The sequence below is a fragment of the Aethina tumida genome, chromosome 1 (assembly GCF_024364675.1).
Source record: "Aethina tumida isolate Nest 87 chromosome 1, icAetTumi1.1, whole genome shotgun sequence".
In the NCBI taxonomy this organism is placed as follows: Eukaryota; Metazoa; Arthropoda; class Insecta; order Coleoptera; family Nitidulidae; genus Aethina; species Aethina tumida.
The window spans coordinates 55,453,778-55,476,500 of record NC_065435.1 but is presented as its reverse complement, the minus strand read 5'-3'; the positions used below and the strand labels follow the sequence as shown (position 1 = coordinate 55,476,500).

Here is a 22,723-nt window from a genome sequence, read left to right as displayed (position 1 = left end):
AACATTGAGGATTCCATCAACAAGATGTATGGGATTAGAAGAGGTTTTGAAAATTTTGATATCATTGAAAAAAACAAATAAATATAAAATTATTTATTCAGATTATTATAGAAAATAACAAGACTGTTAATAAAATATATTACAGTAAAATACAAATCATCTCATAAAATGTACAAAAACTTTAAATATTCCTTTTACAAAATAAAAACATAATGAAAACAATTAAGTAAGTACTTCTTAACAGCAAATATAATTACATTAGTTGAAAAAGTTTTTTTATAGTAGATGGAACACATATTTTTCTTGGTACTTTGTTCAATTTCATTTAGTATCCCAGGTTATTGTCTTGAATTGTATAGGTTCTTGTATCGTCCACATCAATCAGGTTCCTCTTGCTTGGTGGCAATTCCCTCCAAACATCTTCTCTGACTTTGTCTATAAACATAAAAAATTAAACAACGTACTTCATAAAAATATTATGTATCTTACCGTTACACCTGTATACCAAATCAGACCAAATGATCATTTCCTGTGAGAAGCAGAAAACTCCAAGCCTTCCTCCATTCAGAGTAGTGTCGAAGATGTTACCTGAGTCAGCAACTTTGTCCTCACCCTCAAAGATACGCAACCTAACATAAAATATAAAAGTACAAATCAAAGAAGAAATATGAAGAATAATTGGAATCTAATATTAAACATTTGAATTTTATTACCTGATCAATCCAATTCTAGGTCTATGCATCAACACCCAGCGATAAGCAGTCTTTTCTTTCCATCCAACATTTCTTGGGTCCTTCCACAAAAGTTTAACTTGATTCTCCGTATCTCCGGTATGCCACAATGAGTTTCTGAGCAATTGTCCAGGTCCAGTTTCGGAATTGACCAATTTGATTTGAATACCTGGTTCAGCAACAGCTCTGAATGGGCTTGATTGCCAGTACGTTTGAGTGTTCTTCTTCCACATTACTGTGTAGAACTTCCTATTATCTTGGTAACTAAAAAAGTTTTTTTTTGTTTGTAAAAATTTAGATATGAATTATGTTAAAATTACTTACCTGAATATAAAACCTACATAATCGTCATCTATTTCAGTGTTAACATAAAATGTGCCTTCGAAATCAACACCACTGAATTTGTCATGTCCCACGGCTAATCCTGGATCGCTGTTCATTGTTTGTTCGATTTCAGCGCCCCGATTATAGATAACCCAGTTGGGATCGATCTGGGATTCTCCTTCAGGATCTAATACTACAGTTTGATATTTACTGAAATCTGTTTGGTAAATCAAGGAATTATTTGGACAATTATCTAAGTGATTCACGATTGTGTCATTGTCCGTATCATTTTCGCAAATGTCTCCGACACCATTTCCTAAAATTTAAAAATCATTTGAATGAGTTTTTATTTGATTTGTTTCTTACTATTTAAGTCTTCTTGGTATGGATTGTAGACAATTTCACAGTTATCTATTTGGTTGGGAATGTTATCTCCATCTTTATCGTCATCGCACACATCTCCTAGACCATCTCTGTCGATATCGGCCTGATCTGGATTTGGAATAATCCTGCAATTATCTCTGTCATCTCCAACACCATCTCTGTAAAATAGTTCGAGTGAAGTTAAGAATAATTTAATATAATGCCTATTAATTATATTAATTGTACATTGGTAAGTGCATTGCTGGTTTTATTTTTATTAATTTTAATTATATACCTATCTGTGTCCCTAGCAGTATCACATTCATCACCAACTAAATCACCATCGCTATCAATCTGACGTGGATTATGAATTTGAGGGCAATTATCGCAAACATCACCTATACCATCACCATCTTGATCTCTTTGGTCTCTGTTCGGAACTGTCGGACAGTTATCTCTTATATTAAGTATAGTATCGTCATCCATATCATCATCACATGCATCTCCCAACCCTGTAAAATTATAATTACTTCTGGATAATATTTAAATTTATAAATATATTACCGTCTCTGTCAATATCTGACTGGTCTGGGTTCTTCACGTAAGGACAATTATCGCAAGCATCACCAACTCTATCCCCTCCGTTATGCTCGGAGTCTTTTTGGTCAGCGTTTGGTATTAAAGGACAATTATCCTGTGAAATAATCGCATAAAATTACTGAACTATTTGATAAAATAATAAATACCTCGTGATAAGTAACTCCGTCATTGTCCGCATCTGGATCGCACACATCACCGTAGCCATCGCGATCTGCGTCTTCTTGTCCGGAATTTGGAGTGTCCGGGCAATTATCCTGGAGAAAAATTATTAATTAAATTAAATTTCCGATAATTTAGTGTATTTTACTTTTGTGCAGAACGGTTCACTGCATGGTAGTTGTTCGTCAGGCCATCTATCTAAATCTCTGTCGCGAGCGCAATATATGCCGTTTCCAGCCCATCCGGTTCTGCAGATACAAACTCCATAATCACATTGTGCATTTCTGTCACACTGCTGCCCATTACAGTACCCTTCGCCGTGGTGGCAACCCACTGATTGGTTTCCGATAAAACCTGGATTACATGGTCCACAAATAAATGATCCCTAAAATAATTAACATAATAGTTAAGTTGACTTCGGAGAAAATGGAGGAAGTACTTGAGTATTGATACACTGGGAATTTTCTACGCAAACTCTCCCATGAGCACATTCGTCAATGTCTACGCAACGTTGTCTGTTTCTAGCCGCTTCCTCAATACCAACTCCTTGGATACCACTTCCGGTGTAACCGGGAGGACAGCTTCCACATCTGTAGCCTGGGGAAAGGTTGATGCATTCTACATTGGGATCACAGGGTTGAACTAAATCACACTAAAAGTGAAATAATAATACTCATAATTATTTTACTTAATGACATGGGAGTAGATTTTGAAGTAAATATGGAAACTTGTCTTTAAAAAAATCCATTTTTGGTAGCCTAGCTTCTAATATTAAAATTTATTACATTGTTTATTATTTTTTAAATATACGGCCACATAATTTGGTCTGTAAAGAAATAATTTTTTTATTATGTTTGTAAAATTGTTTATACAATGAAATTGTTGATAGCATTCCACCCACATAATGACAAAACTAGAAGAATGGCATTTAAATGGCATTACATTCATATAATCTACTTAATTATGAATAAATTACATTCCCACAGGTTATCTAATGTTTTTATTTGAAAATTATGTTATTCATGTTTACATGCTGAATAAATATTTTGTTGAGGCCCATTAGAATAAGAAAATTACGTTAATAATAAAGAATCATTTGATGATTTTAATTTACACTGATGATATCAAAATGTCCATACATATTTTTGTTGTTGAAATTATACAAAATATACATTGGAATATGTGCCAGAATTTAGTTTTTAAAAATAAATCGATGTTTCATACGAGTTCATATAAAATAATTTTGTTTCTTATTTGTTGTAGTTTAGTCAAATTTGAGATAATAAAAATTTTAGCATAAAAGGGTTTCAAGATACTTAGAAATATTTAATTTATATAACTTTTAATAAATAATTATTATTGAATTAACCATTTATTTTTTAAATGTCTAAATGGTATAATTGCTTATAATTATAATTTATATATATATATATATATATATATATATATATATATATATATATATATATATATATATATATAAATTATATATTTATAATTATAATTATTTTTAATATATTATTATTGAATTAACCACTTATTTTTAAAATACCTAAATGGTATCATTTAAATATAATCAAATTTGATTGCATCAATTTAATATCCTATTGCCAATAATTTAATATCTGTAATGACTAACCAGAAAGTAGTGGTAATAATTTTATGTCGACTTACCTCGTCTAAATCATGACAATTTGTTCCGTTGCCGGTAAATCCGGGGGGACAACCGAGACATCTGTAGTAGGGATGCTCGTCGGTGGGATAACAAGTCGTTCCTAAAACACAAGCGATTTTAGTTAGTTCAGTTGTTTGCGGAGAACATTGTGGTCGACAAAAAAATAGGTAAGAAAAACAAACCACTTTCAATTTTTCCAATATACACCTCAAACTTTAATAATGAGATATTTGTTTTAGGTTACTTAGAGTCAGTTGTGATATTTTGCATATTAATATAGATTTCTAAGTAACATTGTTCTATGCATTATGTTATGTTTAGTTTTCAGTTCCTATAAGTGCAATGCAACATGCCATATTCACCCATGTTTACCAGCTTCAAGTGGTAATTATGCCGTACCATAAGCAGATTTTAATACTAATATCCGTAAACGGTCCGTAGTGGAATTGCTTAAGTGGAACAAACGCACTTTTTCTTTATTTGGAAAACGAGGCGAATCCGAAAATTATAACCGTGGATAATCATCCGTCCCAATTAGGTTGTTGGAATTTAAACGGGCACGTTTCATTTGAATAAAAAACGGAAGATGGGTTATTAAAAGGATTATTGGAGATACAAATATTTAGAATGTAATTTTGAAGTTGAGTTTATTTGCATAGTAAGTGTAGCAATGTTAATAAAAAGCTTCGACCGAATAGAGAATATTTATTTCAGCATTCGCGATTTCAGGACTGGGGTAAATGATATTTTTCATTAAAAAACTAATTCATAAATATACCTGAATTATTAAATAAATTAAAAGTTTAATAGTAGTATTAATTTTCTTCAAAATAAATAAAAATGATTGAATTAATGTACCATTATTAATTCAATGCATTAAAAAACTAATTTATACCTGAATTATTAAATAAATTAAAAGTTTAATAGTAGTATTATTATTAATTCAATCACAACAAAAATCAAGAACAGAAGAATGCAACGAATTATTTTTTTGGTGTTGTGTAGTTACATTTGCCTCCGCATTTTTTATATTTCTTCCGTGATTTGTTTCCTTAAATGCAAGAAAGTATCCTTGGTTTTCAAGGCAAAATAATTTTTTCGTGGGCACTGCATTTTTATTTCATTTTATCTGCCCACACTTTGGCTACTGCGTTACAGGTGATTTAGATTTAAATGTAATTATTCTTCAGGAAAATTATATAACAGTTTTTTTTATAAAAACTTTTATTAAAATATTTTGGACGATATGTGACTTATAAATGTGTGTGATTCTATTCTAAAATAAATATTAGCTGCCAATTCACCTGTTAATATTTATATAGTTAAGTATTTTTATAATATTAGGTGACAACATAGCTAAGAAAAAAAAAAAGATTAGATATAGGAAAGAACAGAATAAGTGAAAGTAAAAAGTAATTTGAAGAACATGATTCGGAAAAAGAACAGATATGTAATAAAAGAAATTTCCAACTGGAAAGATGAATGGAATAAAATTAAGTACATACATACGAAAGACAGTTTTTGGTTATCTTTGGAGCCACCTTTTTGATAAATTAATTTAGTTTGTACTATTCTAATAACTAAGTGTGATACATAATTTCAGGTGCAAGTGTACTTTGAATTATTATTATTTATTAGACAGATCTGCAGTCCAGCGGTATCTCGACGATAACGATAACTGGAAATTGTCCTAGTAAGATGGACGTCTCCATACAGGTGCACATCCTGCATTAAAATAAAACAAACTTTAATTAAATCCTTCTATATTTACAATTAAACAATTGTACATGGTAATTAATTCGCTAACCTACCATGGGACACAGACGCAATGGCGGAGATAGTGACGATTGATTGGAGATTATTACAGGGCTGATGAAAATATTTTAAAAAATTTGTTAAAACCACTAGCACCGCCATTGAATCATGTAGCAAATATAAAATATAACAAACAAAATACAACTATTGGTAAAACGTTGTGACGGCGCTAGGTATTTTAACACTAAATGTAACATGCAAACACATATAATAAAAAAAAGTTAAGTCAAGCGTCATGCAAAAATTGTTTTCGAATGTTAATTTAAGTTAAACTATCTGCGCCGCCACTGTTGCTGTGTACAGGTGGACTTCTTGATTACAGTAACGGATTGTGTGCGTTGGATTACAGATAAAAATAAAAAAAATCGTCGTGTCCCAAAAAAAGTCTCGTCGATTCGAAACAAATCAAAATTAATTAGTTCAAACATTTTCTAGAATATCGGACAAGTTAAGTAGGTTTCATGCTGGTAAAAAAAGTTACACGTGCTCCGTCGAGTTGATTAGAATTTGTGACGAACAAAGAAAAAAATGTGACTTAAAAAATCGAACAAAAATTATCCTGTAACTTAGTGGACTGACAAGAGGGTCGAAATCGAGAGGGTCCCCACATAGAGACCAAAAGCAAAGACACGTGCAACCTTCCAACCGACCACATTATTCGTCATTCCCGGTTTTAATGGTAGGGCGACGTACCTGGCGCGCATGGGTTGTAGTCGCAGGGATTCCTGCGGATTTCGCGACACTGTTCGCCGTTGCCCTCGTATCCGTCGGGGCACCTGCCGCACACGGCGCCGTTCGGTCCGTCCCTGCACTCGACGCCCGGATAGCATGGGCGGTCGGCACACGTGCGCCCGGGGCGGCAGTCGTAGCCGTTGCCGATGTAGCCGCGGGGACAGTTGCCGCAACGGGGGCCCTCCGCCGTGTCGTGACATTGTACACCTGAAAATCCGAGGAAAAATTGTCATTAATACATTAATTTAATGCTAAAAAACAACATAATGATGGGAAATATGTACTTTAAATTAATAATAAATAAGGAAATACAGCAAAGAGAACAAATAAATAAACAAAATAATCCAAAAATTAAATTATAATTTAATTATAGGTTTTTTACATTCATTAAATTGATGTTCAAATAAAAATTAATACTTTATGTACTAAATATTGCGTAAATGATATGATAACATACCAGGGAAGCAGCTTGGAGGATGACTTGCACAGGTTGGTACAATCGGTGCCGGACGTTGTCTGCACAAGTCACATTCTTCCAAAAGTCTGCGAATGTGATCCAAAGCTTGACTGTCCCTCTCGCATTTCCTTTGCATTTCATTCGTGGCAGTGATCAGTTTATTAAGTGCTTCAATAATACCAACTGGAATCAAAATAATACGTTATAAAGATTCAGCATACACAAGACATATCTTAACTTACAGTCTTCTGGTGTGCTGACCAGGGGAATGTCTCCTCTGTTTGGATAATCAGCCGAGTAAGATTGGAAGCCGTTGTCGTCCTTCAGGCTGTTAGCGTTGTGGTCCAAAAAATCGACTTTTTGGTAGGATGTTTCCAACGGCATTGGACATTCGTTTCTGCTAAGTACCATGCGAAGATCTCTCTGGCCATCGATTTCCATTGGGTATTTACGTTCGTGGAACTAATAAACAGAAGTGGCCGTTAAATATACGTCTAGTAATATATAATATAATATTTTTTTACTTAAATTTAACATTATAATTTGTTAATTGAATTAAATTTTTGGCATAATTAAATTTTAACATTATCAAAAATAATTCTTAAGAAAGTCTTTACAGGAGAAAAACACGACTGAAATAATGGTGTAACTTCCTGAAAACATTTCAAACTATTTGTGGATAAAGTTTAATAATAAACTAAACACACATTTTTAACAATATTAGTATTAAAAGTAAATAAACTTTTATTTTTTACGTCACTGGGTTGTGGAGTATTAAATCAATAAGGTTAATTTTGCAAAAAACAAAAATGTAAATGTAAAAGGTAACGCTACACCATCGCTGAGTGTCCCATATATCCCGTAATCCGGGGCAAAAACTGCGTTCCATATAGTTCCGTTAATCGGCTCGTCGCTGATGTATTGTCTCATATTAAATTCAATGTTATGTTAATTGTATGCCGTGATCGAGAGAGTGAAGCAACTAGTCTTGACCATAAACGACCACGCTATTTATGGTATGTTCGTTGGTCAATGCGTAACTTATATTGGCTCAGTAGGTAGGTTCGGTATGTGAAATTAAGGCAATTTGTTGTTTCACTTACCTTATAAATACTGAACGATTAAACCAGGCATCTGTCGGTTTATTTACCAAAAACCGTGCACGAGGAACCGTACAAATCGTGAATTATCCGCGACATTGACACTTACCACTTCCATTCGGGGCTGTCTCATGCTGATGTACATTTCCCTCATGGATTTCGGCGTGGCCACCATTCCGTACGAGATGCAGTCTATGTAGAGGGTGGCGTGCGCCCCAGGTTGGCTCTGGTTTACTGCCAAAATTAAGGATTTTATGGTAGTGTTCTCGTTTATCGTGTCCACTGTGAAGTGCTGAGATCTTTTCCTGCTGTCCTCCAACGTTTCAACAACCACTGCAATAATAGTGACATATTTTTAAAATAAATTTCTGTTAAATTGATATAATTGAATTTACCTCGTTTAGTTTTTCTATCCAGCTGGAGAATGAATTTGTGTTCGGCGCCTGGAAAGTCGACGGAAAACAGAGTTTCAACGGATCCCCGGTTGCGTTTCCTCGCCTTCAGGTGTTTAAGCGACAACACGAACTCGTCCTTCTTTATTACTTCTTCTAATTCTTTGGTTAATCCTGAAAATATCAAAGGGGATAAATTAGGTTATTTATAAGGAAACAGTTTTAAGAAATAATGGAGTTAAGAGTTTGTAGGAAGCAACTGTCGTTTGTCGTACGATGGAAAAACATGTTCTATTGAGTCCTGCACAAATAAATAAAAGATGATGCCGTTTCATCAACTCGGATTATAAAAAAAGAAAAGAATAAAAATTCTAGAGAGGTGGTGAAATATGTAAAATCGCTGTCAGTGAAAAATTAAATTAAGAAAATAAAGAGAAAAATCTGTAATATGTTTCGTTTCAAGAAAGATTTTAATATAGATGCAAATTTGCATTTCTTTACCACATCCCAGGACGAAGGTGCACGTGCAGGTATACATAGTAGAATGAAAGAGATGCAGGTCGTGTGAACCCGCAACGAGCAACAAATAAAGTTTCTTTTAAAAATGTGCGTTTCGCCTTTTACGAAAGCACGAGAACTGAATATGACGTTGAAAATAAGTTCTTGGAAAAACGTTTCTAAAAGGCAATGACTATCACAAACAAGAGAAGTTTTCGTTCCTTTATTCCCACAAAAGAAGGGAAAACAGACGTGTCGAATGTTTTCTGCGTCAGATTCGTTTACTGAAAATACAATCCTTTAAAAAGTCTTCATTTATTTAACGGACAACTGACTAATTATACGAAATGTGAGTAATATGCAAACTTTCTGGACAATAATGCACTGCTGTGAATTGTAATTAATTAATTTTCAATACATATCCCGCTAATATGTAATAATTAACACTCAGAAAAGACCTTTTAAATAAATAATAAACTTTTTTAAAACAATTGGATATTGTCTATTTCAGAGTATGTTTGGACATAAATTATTATAAATAAAATACTAAATATAAAAAGAATTATATATAAAAATTTCTATGGAATTTAAAAATATATTCAGATTCATCAACAGAAGTTATTTATAACAGTAAGTGGAAGAAATTATTTTCAGTCATGTATGATTCTTGATATTGTTTGTCAAAAATAAGATTAAGTGATTTAGGGTGATTCATTTCACGAATTCTTACGCAGGAATAAAATTTTAGTCTTTTAGGTTGAAGCTTAATTGATGAAACAGGGGTTCATGTGATGGCATAATGAAAGAAATATTTTTAATTATTATGGGATTACATCAAAAAATTTAAAATTCTTACCTTATAAATATTTTAAAATTCTGGCAAACCATTAAAATTATTTAAATCTTAAATACAATTTCGAATTTAAGCTTTAAGATATATTGACAGCAGCATAAACTACTTACAAACAAATGTCAAAACTGTAGTAGTTGGTAATTTTTTTATTTTATTTCGGTCTGTCATTTTTGAAACAATATATTATTAATATCGACTCCTAAAATGATCAAAATGTTAAAAAAGTTGATTTCAAGTAATTTTTAAATAAAATTGATGGATAAATATCATTTATATTAAAAATATTTAATTAGTAATTAAACTGTCAGTTAAATGTGATATTAATGCTAAAGAACTATACTATATACTGTTTTATAATATATAATTATGACAAAAGCTAATTATTATTTCCATAATATATTTATTTTTTTTTCACGTTGTTGAATTTTCTGTATCTATTTCTGTATCTATTTCTTCTACAAATAATATTGATCGTTTTAAAAACATTTCTTTATTTTGCCTAAAGCGATAAAACAATTAAAGCAATTCTCCACAAAACTTTTCAGATAAGTTTTGTTAACCTAATTTGGTCGAATTAACATAAATCAGTCCAACTGACATCTGAATTTTCACTAGCTCTTTATCTAACGATAGTTTCAGTATAACATCCCACACAAGACAAATTACTTTCCGCATATAGCGTAATTATTTAAATTTATCTTAATTTATTCCTGAATGCTTCCGTGATTTATTACACATACATCTGTACTGGAAGTACGTAATTGAAGGCGTAATTGCTTGTGCAGATATTGTGGTTTATTTCAGATTTTGCAATATATAAAGCACTAAATAAAATTAAGTTATGAATTTGTCATGAAGACATTTGTTGAATGCACAAAAGAAACAATTTTCACTTTGTCTCCATCGCGGTTGGATTATTCAAATAGACGACGAGATGAGAAGTTTTTATTGGATACAATTACTAACTTTGTCTATGCCGATCATAATTTTCCTTTACACACAGATGTACACCAACAACTTTTTCGTTTTCTAACTTTGCAAGCCTCTGAGCAATTTTCTAAAGTTTCATGTCATCATTGGACAAGTTTCATACAGCGTGTCCAGAATAATTCCCGTCTCGCCACTTCTACTACTTCATTTCTGTTTAATAAGCTCGAAATCTTGATGATTTCTGGCTTGTCTAATTTCCTGTGTTAACCCTTGTTTAGACGAAAGTTTTCCCAAACTTGACATCATTTGGTCGACCCAAAGAAAGAAAGAAAAAAAAAAAGAAGCTGTTCCACAAATCAACTTAATTTCTTTCCGCAGTCCGAACCTCCGGGAATTTCAACTATCCCATCACGACAGATAAATCAAAAGGTCCCGATGGACCGGCTTCGAATAAAAACGTCTCAGTGGCGATAATATTGAAAAGTCCCCGCGTACGTCAGACGCGGAAATAGGAGCAGAGCTTCAGTGTTCTCTCTCCATTTGTTGTGCACTCTTCATAAACACACTCCGGCAATCCCGTTTCAAATAATCACTCCTTACACGTTCGCCCACAAAAAAGGCACACACAATGCCATACGCGATTCTCGCGTTGCCGCATTTCGATTTACAGTGGTTGCTCGTCGTTTTTTTTTCGGATCTTAGTTTTGGAAAATTGTCCGGTTGCTCCACAGCGTGAGGATATTAAACGAATCTTTCTAAAATGGCTCGACACTAAAAGCTTGAGGATGATGGTGGATTTATCTGTATAATTAATGTCCGTTTGTTTCTGGTGCGAGTGATCATGAATAACAAAGGAGGGAAATAATTCAAGGAATGCGAATAATTTAGACTTTAATTTAATGAAATATTTCAAACAGAAAACGCGATGCATTCAATTTTTTTAATGGTGCTCTACTTATGGTCTTGTTTGATTTGAACTGGGTAATCAATTAATATTAAGTTATAATTATTTTAAATAATTTTAATTAAAAAATAATAATAATTATGTTCCCTGGTAAATCAATTAATTTATTTAAAATAACAAATCTTGATTTATTTGTCCTTCGTTTGCCATAATGATAAAAAATTATTAAGAAAATTTTAATGATTCATGAACTGATTACCAAACATAATTATATTTAACGGTCTAATTGATTTTGGGATTTGTTTTTATTTGGATGTGGCATAAGATAGACAGACAAGTAAATTAATGAAATATGGCGATAAACTTTAACTCTGCATTAAAAAAGTACGATGTCATTGGACAAGTTGGAGCATTATATTTGTTTGTAAAAGGTTCTATTGACGACAAAAAAAATTGTTAAAATATTCAAAATAATACATAATGACATAATGAATAAATTTAATTTTGAATTTTTGTCAATCACAATGGCCCAAAGCGAAAATGAAAATATGCTTAGCAAGCTTATTTAAATAACAATTTGATTTCGTCGAGTTAAGCTAATCTCTCTTCATTTGGACCAGTGGATCGCATTCGGAATACTGAGATCCCTTTTTCTTATTTATCTTATGCAATTTTTCGGTAATTGCTATTTTAAACTTACACAAACAATGATGTTTTCATAGAATTTGAAAAGACTGATGGATTTTCCTTATTGTTTTTATGACAAATTTTATTTCTTTTGGTTTATTTATATAGGGTGATTTTTTCCTTGAATTAATTATACTTAAATGTTAATGTTCTGTAATTCTGAATGATATTATCGCCAATAATATTATTATTTTAAGAGATATCGTAAAGAAGAATAATTAAAAATTTAGTAGATGTTATCAAGATAAATATTTTAAACGCACTTTTCATTGATAAATTAAAAAGAAAAAGTCTTAGGAGCTCAAGAAAATATAGACAATATTTTCCACGTTATTTACATTTCTTAATAACTGTTCTCGTAGTTGTTTAACAGATGATTTATTATTCTATGATTAGAAGAAAGAAAATGGCCGAATGCTTTAATTATAGTTTTCAGTAAATTAAAATGTATTCTTGTCAATTAGCAATAAGATTTTTTCAATTTGGTATTGTCTTATAACTCCTTACATTTTTCAATATATATTTCATTATATTATATACAGAAAATACTTTGTAAACTAAACGTAGAACTAAAGTAAAGCAATAAGTAAAGGAACATTGAACAGGTAATAACAATTTTTTATGGAATGGACGTAAAGTAAAACATGAAACTTAATATGGCCGTGCCTTTAACCAAGGTAGCTCCAGAATCCACATAATAAAATATAAATTTGTGCATTGAGGCATTATTGGTTTCAACATTTAACATAGAAAACTAAAATTTCATTGCGAGCCAATATTAAAGTTTAAATGTAATCCAGCTATAATCGTGCAAAATCCATTTGTAGAAATAAAATTGGATTCCTGATAATGATTTTTCCGGCCTCTCTGACATCCAAGGATCCAATTTAGAGTTTTAAATCGGAACTCGGCTTACGTACTTATAACATAAAAAATGCAGGCAATAAAATTTAAAATATAATTTTTAACACATATCATTTTTTATGAAAATCCATTTGGAAAAGCTCTTGTATAAATGTTTCTTGTGTGTACACGGGTTTCTTACGCGATAAGGTCTTTTTTTGCCGCTTGTGCTTCAAGACCGGCAAACAAATCCGTAGACGAGGCAAGACAAATACTGAAAAACTTATTTCATATACGAAACGATACTGAGACGGTTGTATAATAACAATTTCATAAAAAAATAAATAGTGTAGCGTTTATTCAAGATAGAGATAAAAAAATAATATCAATTTTATTATAATAAGTGTTGTGAAAATATGTGAAATGGTCTGTTCACACCTACTTTACGTCAATTACTTTTAAAAAATGTCTATATAATATATTATTTTCGGGATTGTCCAATTAGAGGTGTTGAAGTGGGAACAATATCACTCTCTGGTTATTTATAGGTTGTCTTCAAGATCATACATTTAATTTTAGAATGAATATATTATCGGGAGTTACGGGTATTGATTTGCCGTATAATTACGCAAATGCTTTTTCTTTTGTTCTCCAAGGAATCATAAACGTTTTAATTGACACGACCGCCCTAATTGCTCTTTTAAATTGGTGGTCAAACAAAGCGAAATTATCTTTTCTTGTCAAAAGTGAAAATGTACATACAGATACGAAAATTGACGTGCCAATTAAATTTATTACGTGACAAATTTTAAGTGTCTCATATTTTAATGGAAACCAAATGTTTTTTATTTCAAAATTAACGAGATACACATGTATAAATAATAAAATTTATTTATTTTATCTGTTGTTTTAATTTTCCACCAATATTTTAATTTAATAATTTAAAACATAAATTAAACTGAACACGTACTTCTATTATATTTGTAATTTGTTTTCCCACGTGAGAAGTTGTTTGGGTAATATAAATAACTTTACGTTAGGTGAAAAAACCCCGATTTATTTTCAAGGGGGAACTTAAGGAAAATCTATGACTAACGTGTTGTAATGAAAACTTCCCATATAAACTATCTAACTTTAAGACCCGCTTATAATCGTGTTAAAATATCAAAAGTTCGTTCATTGTATGTGTCTTGCAAACATTAATAACCTAAATTGAATTTTGAAATTTTGATGAATTCTAATAAAGTTATAAATGGCTTAAGAACAAAATTTAAAATTGCTGGGCTATTTTAATATTATGAAAACAATCCCTGTAATTTTTCGTCTTATTTATTGGTTTCATTTTCGGAAACATCCCTAAAAGGAAGATTATCTTATGGGTAATAAATACACAAAATGCTTATAATTTTATGGTTTAATCCTAAGATAACAAATGTCTTATAATCTAGATCTGATGGGCAATTTGCAGGATACGAAAATAAATTTCTTTAGCGGAAATGTAACAAAATATGTATGTTATTTGTCTTAATTAGCTTCAATTTAAGCACACAAAGCAAATTTTCAAAACATCTCGCAATCGGTTATGACAAAGCCGAAAATAATTCCGAATGAAAGCTCCAGTTTCAAGGTGCAAAAGACTGTGGTCTGCGATCCCGGCATCTGTCGAAAGAAACAAGGATAACAAGACGGTGCGAGCGTTCGAAAACGTGTAACGTGAGAGCTAATTTTAGTTGGGCTGAATGAAGAATGGGACGTGTGACGGAACGATTTTAGACGCGTATTAAAATCGTAAGTGGGCTTTTAATGCGGTGAGGCGAATTGCTTAATGCGACACCCACAAATCCACCGTTTTGCGTCGTGACGTTGACGCAAGGTCCGTACGGCGGAAAGAAAGGCGAACGGCATGCATATTCAGCGGAGATGCCCACAGATTGGCGCCACAACGCCAGGTGCACGAAAAAGAACAAAACACCCACGAACGCGTAGCACACCAATTTCTTGCCTTTCTATAATGTTTCGATGTTTTAGTTTCGTATTTTTTTTTTCGTCGTGGCGCAGAAATCCAGCGGAAGTTCTTTACAGAAAATTAATCCCATTTTTTGAAAAATATTTCAATTTTGTTTTGAATTTATTACTTGTTAATAGTCACTCTAATGTAAATTCACAATTTTATTTTTTTAATTCTTTACATTGTTGTAAAATAGTCATAAAATCGACATTTATAAAATTAAAAACTTTAAATTTCTACTTTTTTATTGTCACAATTTAACAATTCAATTTATTCTATCTATGAATTTAAAAAAATTTCAATTTAAAATCTTTATCATTTTTTCTTTTATTTATTTATTTCAGATTATCGTACGTATTAACTTGAATTGAAAATTTTTCATAAAAGTTCAAAGGATATTATATAATTAAATATTATTGATATAAATTACAATTTATATAATTATTGAACATGTATATTAATTTAAAAATTTAAATTTCAAAATAACATATCTGAAGACAAGAAGACAACAATTTCTTATTATTAACTTTATTATCACTTAATTTTAAAAAATAGGCGGGTAGCAAAATAGTCAAAACTAAATTTTTGAAAGAGAGACAAAAAATAAGAGATAATTCTTTCAATTCCGTATGTAAACCCATAGAGTAAAATTATCTCACCTCACTTTTAAAGTAAGTACATTCAAAAAGGTAAAAATTACCCGACCCGCTTATAGTGTGTTAACTTAAAAATTCAAATTTCAAAATATCATGTTTGAAGACAAAATTATTAAGCATTCCAATTTTATTTAATTTCTCTTTAATAACTTTAATTTTATTATATATATATGTTTTAATTAAATTTTAGTATGTCGTTTCAAAAATAATAAAATATTTAAAAAAGATCTGTTATGTTAAAAATGTTTCAAGATCCCGAAAATTCCAAGTCCTGTTCGGCAAACCTAATAACTAAAAAGTTGTAAGCTCAATTTACCCTCAAACAACAAAAATGCCCCCAGGTCGACTGAAAAATTTCCCTCGGTTGGAAAAAAATACCTGTCCAATGAAATTGCTCATAAAATAACATTTCAATTCCATCAAAATGTAAAATCACGAGCAGAATAGATCGGTCAATGTGAAATGGACTAGGGCATTGCATTTGATATAAATTTAATGAAACTACGGATGTTTAAATTCACTTTTAACTTTTAATTATGTATGTGTACTTTGTTGTTTTAATTATCAGTTTATACCACTTGTAGTTAATAAAATAAAATAATTTTTGGAAAATATATTCACAAAATTTAAATTCGAACAAATATTACTAATTTATAGTTATTAAAATGTGTATTTAATTACAGCTTTGTTTATAAATGTTTACTGAAATAAACTGAATACTGAATAACAAACTCATTGAATTAACTTTTCTACATTTGCTTACTCAGAACACTAAAATACGACATTTATGAAACTAGATTTAATATTCAATCTAGAACGTTATAATAAATAAAACTTAATATTGTATGTTGGTGGGATATACAATTTAATACTTTTTGTAGATGTTAGAAAGTAGATTTGCCACAAACTTATTTTATAGACGTTGTCTGTGATATTACATTTTTTATCTTAATTATCATTTCTTTCCCTTATCACATTCTCATTCCACAATTATTAATTTTTGTCCCAGACAATGTAAATTATTGTAAGAGATTCGTTTCACAAAACTTTTCGACCTGCAACGACATAAATCAGGTCCGAAACTACCTACTGATTACACAGAGCAATGCGCCCAACTCAATTAGAAAATTACTTCGCCGAACAAACGGTGATATTTAAACACGAGAAAGCGATATTAATTTGGATTATCTTAAACAAGGTCCACGTCTAGGCGTAAAAGTTTACGGCAACAAGAAAGTCACGTATTCTTTACCAACTAGAATTCTTCCGAGTTTAAATTGTCCGGATTATGCGGATTACAAACTTAAAAATAACCATGCTGGATATTTATTTGTAATGCGTGGCTAGGTGTGAAAGAACTATCTGTAACATTCAAAAATAGTGCAGTGTTTTTTAAAAATAGAACAGGACTAATTGGTGTTTACGACACTAGTTTTTTCTTTATTGTTTGTTTGACAGTTGACGAAACAATTTAGATATTTTTATGGACAATGCAAGTTTAATTGGGCTCCAGGATTGGGGAGTCGAAACATTTGTGTTTACAAAATAAATCAAGTTTTATTTAGTTTCGACGAACGTACACTTTTCGGATGTTACTACTTTAGTTGGAAATTAAATTTATAAACAGTGATCACATTTGTTTAAAAAGTAATAATCTTATTATCTGGTTTTAGTTGCGGCGAGTGAATCAACGATCTATTTAAGCGGCAACCACTCTAATTTTGTAAGAATTGCATCTCGACAGGAAATTCAATTGAGACTTGGCATTAACACAGAAAAACTTAAATTCCCCACAATAGTACGGATAAAAATAAAGTTTGCGCCTGGTAAAAAAATAAATAATAAAGAAATAACAAAGAAAGCTCTTAAATTATGGGGATTTAAAATGTTGATTTAAATAAATGCTCAGAGAAATCGCAATATAAAAAAATAAAAGCAAGTGACAAGTTCCGAAAGTGGATTTTTATAACATTCTTATCTGTACTTCAGCTTGTAATTTATTTATTATGATACATTTCTTCCTTATAAAAAGTAGTTCATAATGCCGCTAAGCTAAATTAAGTACTACCATCGTTTTAATCGATTGTCGGAGAAAACTTTTCATCAAAAGTAGGATGAGTTTCCAGTCTTGAAATGATAAACTGGCAGTGAAACACGATAAATATCAAATATTAACATGAGATGGTTTTAAAAGTAGTACCCATTGATGTGGGTGTTCTACGTCCTTGTGCCTTCCATGTAAGTGTTCTTATATAATTAAAGGCATAGGGTAGGTTGAACGGCAATTTTTTGTTTTAGTCAATGATGAATGAGATTATATTAAAAAATTCAATTGGAAAATTGTGTACTATTAATGCCAATTCTGAGGTCAATTGAAAGATACTGAATATTAAATTTAAGTATTTAATCTCGAATATTTTAACGTTTTTGTTATTTGCAATTCCTAAATGGAAACTGTCAGTTAACTTGATTGATTTTGGAAGCAGTATAATTAAACATTTTGTGACCCTCTTAAAAAGTTCAATTTGATTATATTATTTTTAAATACATTGTTTTCAATCAATATTAATAATGTAAATAAACCACTTTTTTAATAACTTTTAATTTATTAATAAACAGTTGTCAATAATTGTAATTGAAAGGAATTCGTATTTCCTAAGCAAATTAATTAAAAATTAATATTAATTTAAATTTGATTTTATTCTGTAAATGTATTTTTGTAAAGTAAAAGTAAAATATCACATAGTTATTTATATACAACCAACAGCTTATTACAAAAAGTCAAGAATGTAATAACATGAAAAGTTTATCAATCACAATTGTGAATTTCTCAATTAATGATGCCGGAAAATGAGAATCACTTACCTAAATCTAGAGTGACAGCATCCACAAGGAAGACGGTACACACGAGCAGCAGAAGACCCGTCGCCACGCCGGACCCCATAGCGGCTACTCAAAACGCAATAGTCAAATCGCACGACTCCCAAATCCGTACCGTACCGTCCCGAAACGCTCTGGCTGCTCTACTGCCTCTCTTCTGGACACTGACACTCGCCGAGTGACAACTGCACGGTTTTCCTGCTCCTGCTGATGCTGGCTACTACTGCTACTGATGCATTCATCGGCGTGAGGCCGGTTTCGTCATCGCAGTGTCGAGATCTGTTCCTTTTTTGTAGGCACCCGTTCGTGATTTATGTTTGAAAATTTATACGGTCTTAAATGTCAGGCCTTCTGACTAATTGTGCTGCTGGTCTAATTCAGGTCCATTAAGTAATAACTGCTGTTATAAGTGATTCGAATGCAATTAAAGGGAACACGAACAGGTGTTGTCGCATACAAATTTGTACCGATGAATGCAAATAGTTAAATGATAATAATAGTTAATAAAGTTTAATTGGTTGCACCTAGAACATTAGAAGTAAACCCTTCGGATGTCTTTAATTTCCACTCCTGTACAACAAATTGCTGTACTTAAATTAATTTCCTTTTTTTATAATTCTGTGGACTTTGATTTGATGATGTCTTAAGACAAGGTGTATTAAAATTTTTGATTCAGGTGACAGATTGCTAAAAAATTTTAGGTATAAATTTTGAAAAAATGGCGAAGGGGTTGGTACCTAGGTAACATGAGAGATTACAAAAATTTATTTAAATAATAAATTAAAAAGACATAGAATTTAATAATATAAAAAATACCAATTCGTTTATCTTAAAAATTATTTATTGGGGAATGAACTATACTTTTTTATAATGTCGACGTTAATTTAGTTAGTCTAAAATTCGTTACTTAATTAATATTTGGCTGAAGTTGAACGTTAGGAAGTAAACTGTTTATGAACAGATTGTTTTGATGTTAAACAAGTTTAACATTATTTCTTAGTTCTGGACTTATTTACATGGAATTTTCCAATCCTAATGTATTATCCGAATAATTAAGGAAAAATAAGACTCCTTACTTATATTCAATGGGATCATTGTCTTCTTTCTTAGTTCTATTAACGCTGTTCTTATAAAAGTACACTGAACGAAAGCCCGGGATTACTGAAGTGACGTACGTGAAAATAAATGAACTTTACTGTGAAAATATGTTTTCAGGAAACTTAATGAAAAATAAAAGATTTCATCAGAATGTTAAATATATATTTATAAATATATTGTCACGTTGAATTGTCTTTTTATTAATGAAGGCGTGCCTGTAATTTTCGATTCATTGATTATTAACTACAACCAAAAGAGTGGTACCCATATATGTAATTGTTTACAACGACTGATAGGTAATTTGCATCCGCTTTATATGGATACACATAGTCAAATATTTTAAAATCCGGCCTACTCAACAATTAAACTGTTCTTTTAATATAATAAAAAAGACAATTTAAATGTGAACTTAGGTTAAATATGACCGCATTAATTCAAGTTAATCAGAATTTATGGAAACGATTATTTTGTAGTAGTTGCATAATAGTATGAATAAGAAAGTTATTCAATTATTTAATGCAAATTTTCACTAACAATACAAGGCGTAATTAAATAAATGGGAAACACAACATAATGGAGGTAAGATCGTTATTAGGAGCGATGAAATATTGAAATAGAGCTTGAAGGTCCTTCTAAAGCTCGGTTTAACATCAGGTCTTTGTTTCGATGCTCTCTATTAAATATTTTAATATTTAATATAAAATTGGTATTAAGAATTTTACTCTTTCAAAATTACTTTAATTTGTGTCCGAACAGATGTTCTGTAGCACGTCTCTGTGCCTTAACTTATTGCTAATAAATTTTTTGGGCGGAATGAAAATCCTGAATGGTTTTTAGGATCCACTGTTGGATGAGGTCAGTAAATCAAGTTAAACGGCTTAAGCAAATGTCGAGTTATTCATCTGCTAATACAATTAAGTGAATTAAATTAAAGCATGATGATGATTTAATAGATCGGCGAGATGTGACACATGCTTTTTTAATTAGACAAAAGATTGATTTCCGAGAATTATTATCTAATTTGTTGGTAGGCGATTTCTAAATGTAGAGGTTTACCGCCTTTTTTATATATGTTTGTATAAACAACCTTAATGAAACTAATTTTTATTAATCGCAGTTTCATTAATCCCAATGTATAGACGTTTTATTTAAGAATAATTGATGTGATTATCAATTTCGAATTTTAATTTAAGAAATTTTTAATATTAATAAGAGTGTTAAAAATTATTTTTAGATTAATCTTATCAGTTTCAAAGTTGAAAACTATTCTTATCTAAATAACCACTACATTATTAATAATAATAAATTGTGTTTAGATAAATTCAATCTTAAATAATAAAACTTTGAGTTACGTAAAATTTAATAAATAAATAAAAAACATAGTAGTATATAATTTATAATTAACAAATCTATGATTATAACTAACATTATGAACTTTTACAGCTATTATAAAAGCATCCTTATTGAAATTTGTGATGATATTTTTTCAGATCTTCAGGCGTTGGTTTCACATTGAGAAACAGTTAAGTTATTTTTAAGTAGATACTTTTAGACTATGCAATATAAATCTTTTGTTTTTCAAATTTTATTCTGAAGTAAACTAAACTGAAACTACAAGATATTTTATTATTTCATTTTTATAGAGACTGGTCTCTAATACCTTGCGATTCTTAAAAAGTAAAAATATTTGCCCAAGTAATTATTTTGCTATAACTTTTTTGTGTAATTTCATTTAAGTTTAAAATAATATATATGAACCTGTAGTGAATTTTACGTTTGTACGTTAAATATTTTCTTCATAACGAAAATATAGAGAATGTTTATTATAACTGCTTGGAAAAATATCGATGATATTTTAGCAAGCTAATAGAATCCATACCAAAATGATGCCGTGTTCTAATCAAAAATCGAGGATATGGTATTAGTTTTTATTATTATATAGTAAATAATAAAATAAGTTTCGTAATTTGTTGCTTCAATTATGCCCATACAAAAATTAAAATAAATTTCACTGAAAGTAAATAATGAATGGCTCTAACTAACCAACATTTGACTAGATGCTTTATATAAACATGTTTATTCTCAGAGATTGTTGATATTTTAAATAATCACTCAAACTATGACCAATACTGTACGCCTGGTGGTTCATTTAACCTAGAAAAATCACAATCATTTTTTATTTAACTCGTTTTAATAAATTATAGATCAGGACATACAGAGATTAAAATTATTTAATATATGATACAACCAAAGTATACTATAACACTCCGTATTTTATAAAAGCTTTAAAATTTCATTAAAATACAAAGGTTGCGTGTATGTTTCTGCCTTAGGATGCATTACGTGTTTTGTAGAAATTCTTCTGTATATTGTTAAAACTTATTATGTCAGTATAGTACGTAATACATATGAGGGCTACCCAGTATATTGGTATTCAAAATAAGAACATTTTTAATTTAAGAAATGTTTTAAAAAAAATGTGGCTATTTTTAAAAATTTCACTTTATTTAATATCATAAATTAATATAATTAATACATAAAGAAAAATTTTAAATTGTTAAAACAGTATGCAATTGATTTACTTTAAGGAAAAAACAGTTGCATAAGTGCCAGATGATTCTTGTACCAAGCACAGGCTACCAAACTAATAAAGATAAAAAAATGGTTGGTAAATATTAGGCTAATGGTTTCTTATGAAATAAGTCAATCATTAAATAAAATCACTTTAATAGATATTAGTAACAAAACGTAAATGAAAATTTTGATATAATTCATAATAAAGTTTATTTGTTAAAAAAAATAAATAAATTTGACGTTCAATAAAATATTTTTATAAATAATATTTGAATATTTATCACTTCACATAATACTAGATACAAGACAAGGTACAAAATAAATTCATAAATTATATATAATTCATAATAGTCATAGTAAGTAAGCCATTATTGACTTGTTTATGTGAAAAATGTTAAGTAAATTGTACTTTTTAGTACTTACTAAGAAAATAAAAACAACATA

The 22,723-nt window shown here is 30.3% G+C and overlaps 1 protein-coding gene across 1 annotated transcript; it reads right to left on the bottom strand.

Annotated features, from left to right (window-relative positions):
* Positions 1 to 78: 78 nt before the first annotated feature.
* Positions 79 to 18,822, bottom strand: LOC109602774 (cartilage oligomeric matrix protein). The gene is made up of 17 exons (XM_049969263.1): positions 18,593 to 18,822; positions 8,352 to 8,522; positions 8,066 to 8,289; positions 7,099 to 7,318; positions 6,857 to 7,039; positions 6,361 to 6,606; positions 3,852 to 3,952; positions 2,617 to 2,829; positions 2,326 to 2,562; positions 2,165 to 2,272; positions 1,983 to 2,112; positions 1,714 to 1,930; positions 1,422 to 1,597; positions 1,056 to 1,371; positions 714 to 995; positions 490 to 629; positions 79 to 435 (listed from the first exon to the last, which is right to left on the bottom strand). Exons 1-17 carry the CDS (start codon positions 18,669 to 18,671, stop codon positions 326 to 328), a joined length of 3,153 nt encoding a protein of 1,050 aa, XP_049825220.1. The 5' UTR covers positions 18,672 to 18,822; the 3' UTR covers positions 79 to 325.
* Between the last annotated feature and the right edge of the window lie 3,901 nt (positions 18,823 to 22,723).

What these genes read in the sequence shown, in the direction of transcription:
- LOC109602774 (XM_049969263.1), bottom strand. Translation starts at nt 18,671, where the DNA reads ATGGGGTCCGGCGTGGCGACGGGTCTTCTGCTGCTCGTGTGTACCGTC. An exon ending in ACTGCTAGGGACACAGATAG is followed by an intron (nt 1,598 to 1,713) that starts GTATATAATTAA and finishes ACTATTTTACAG; the next exon opens with AGATGGTGTTGGAGATGACA. An exon ending in ATACCAAGAAGACTTAAATA is followed by an intron (nt 1,372 to 1,421) that starts GTAAGAAACAAA and finishes TTTAAATTTTAG; the next exon opens with GAAATGGTGTCGGAGACATT.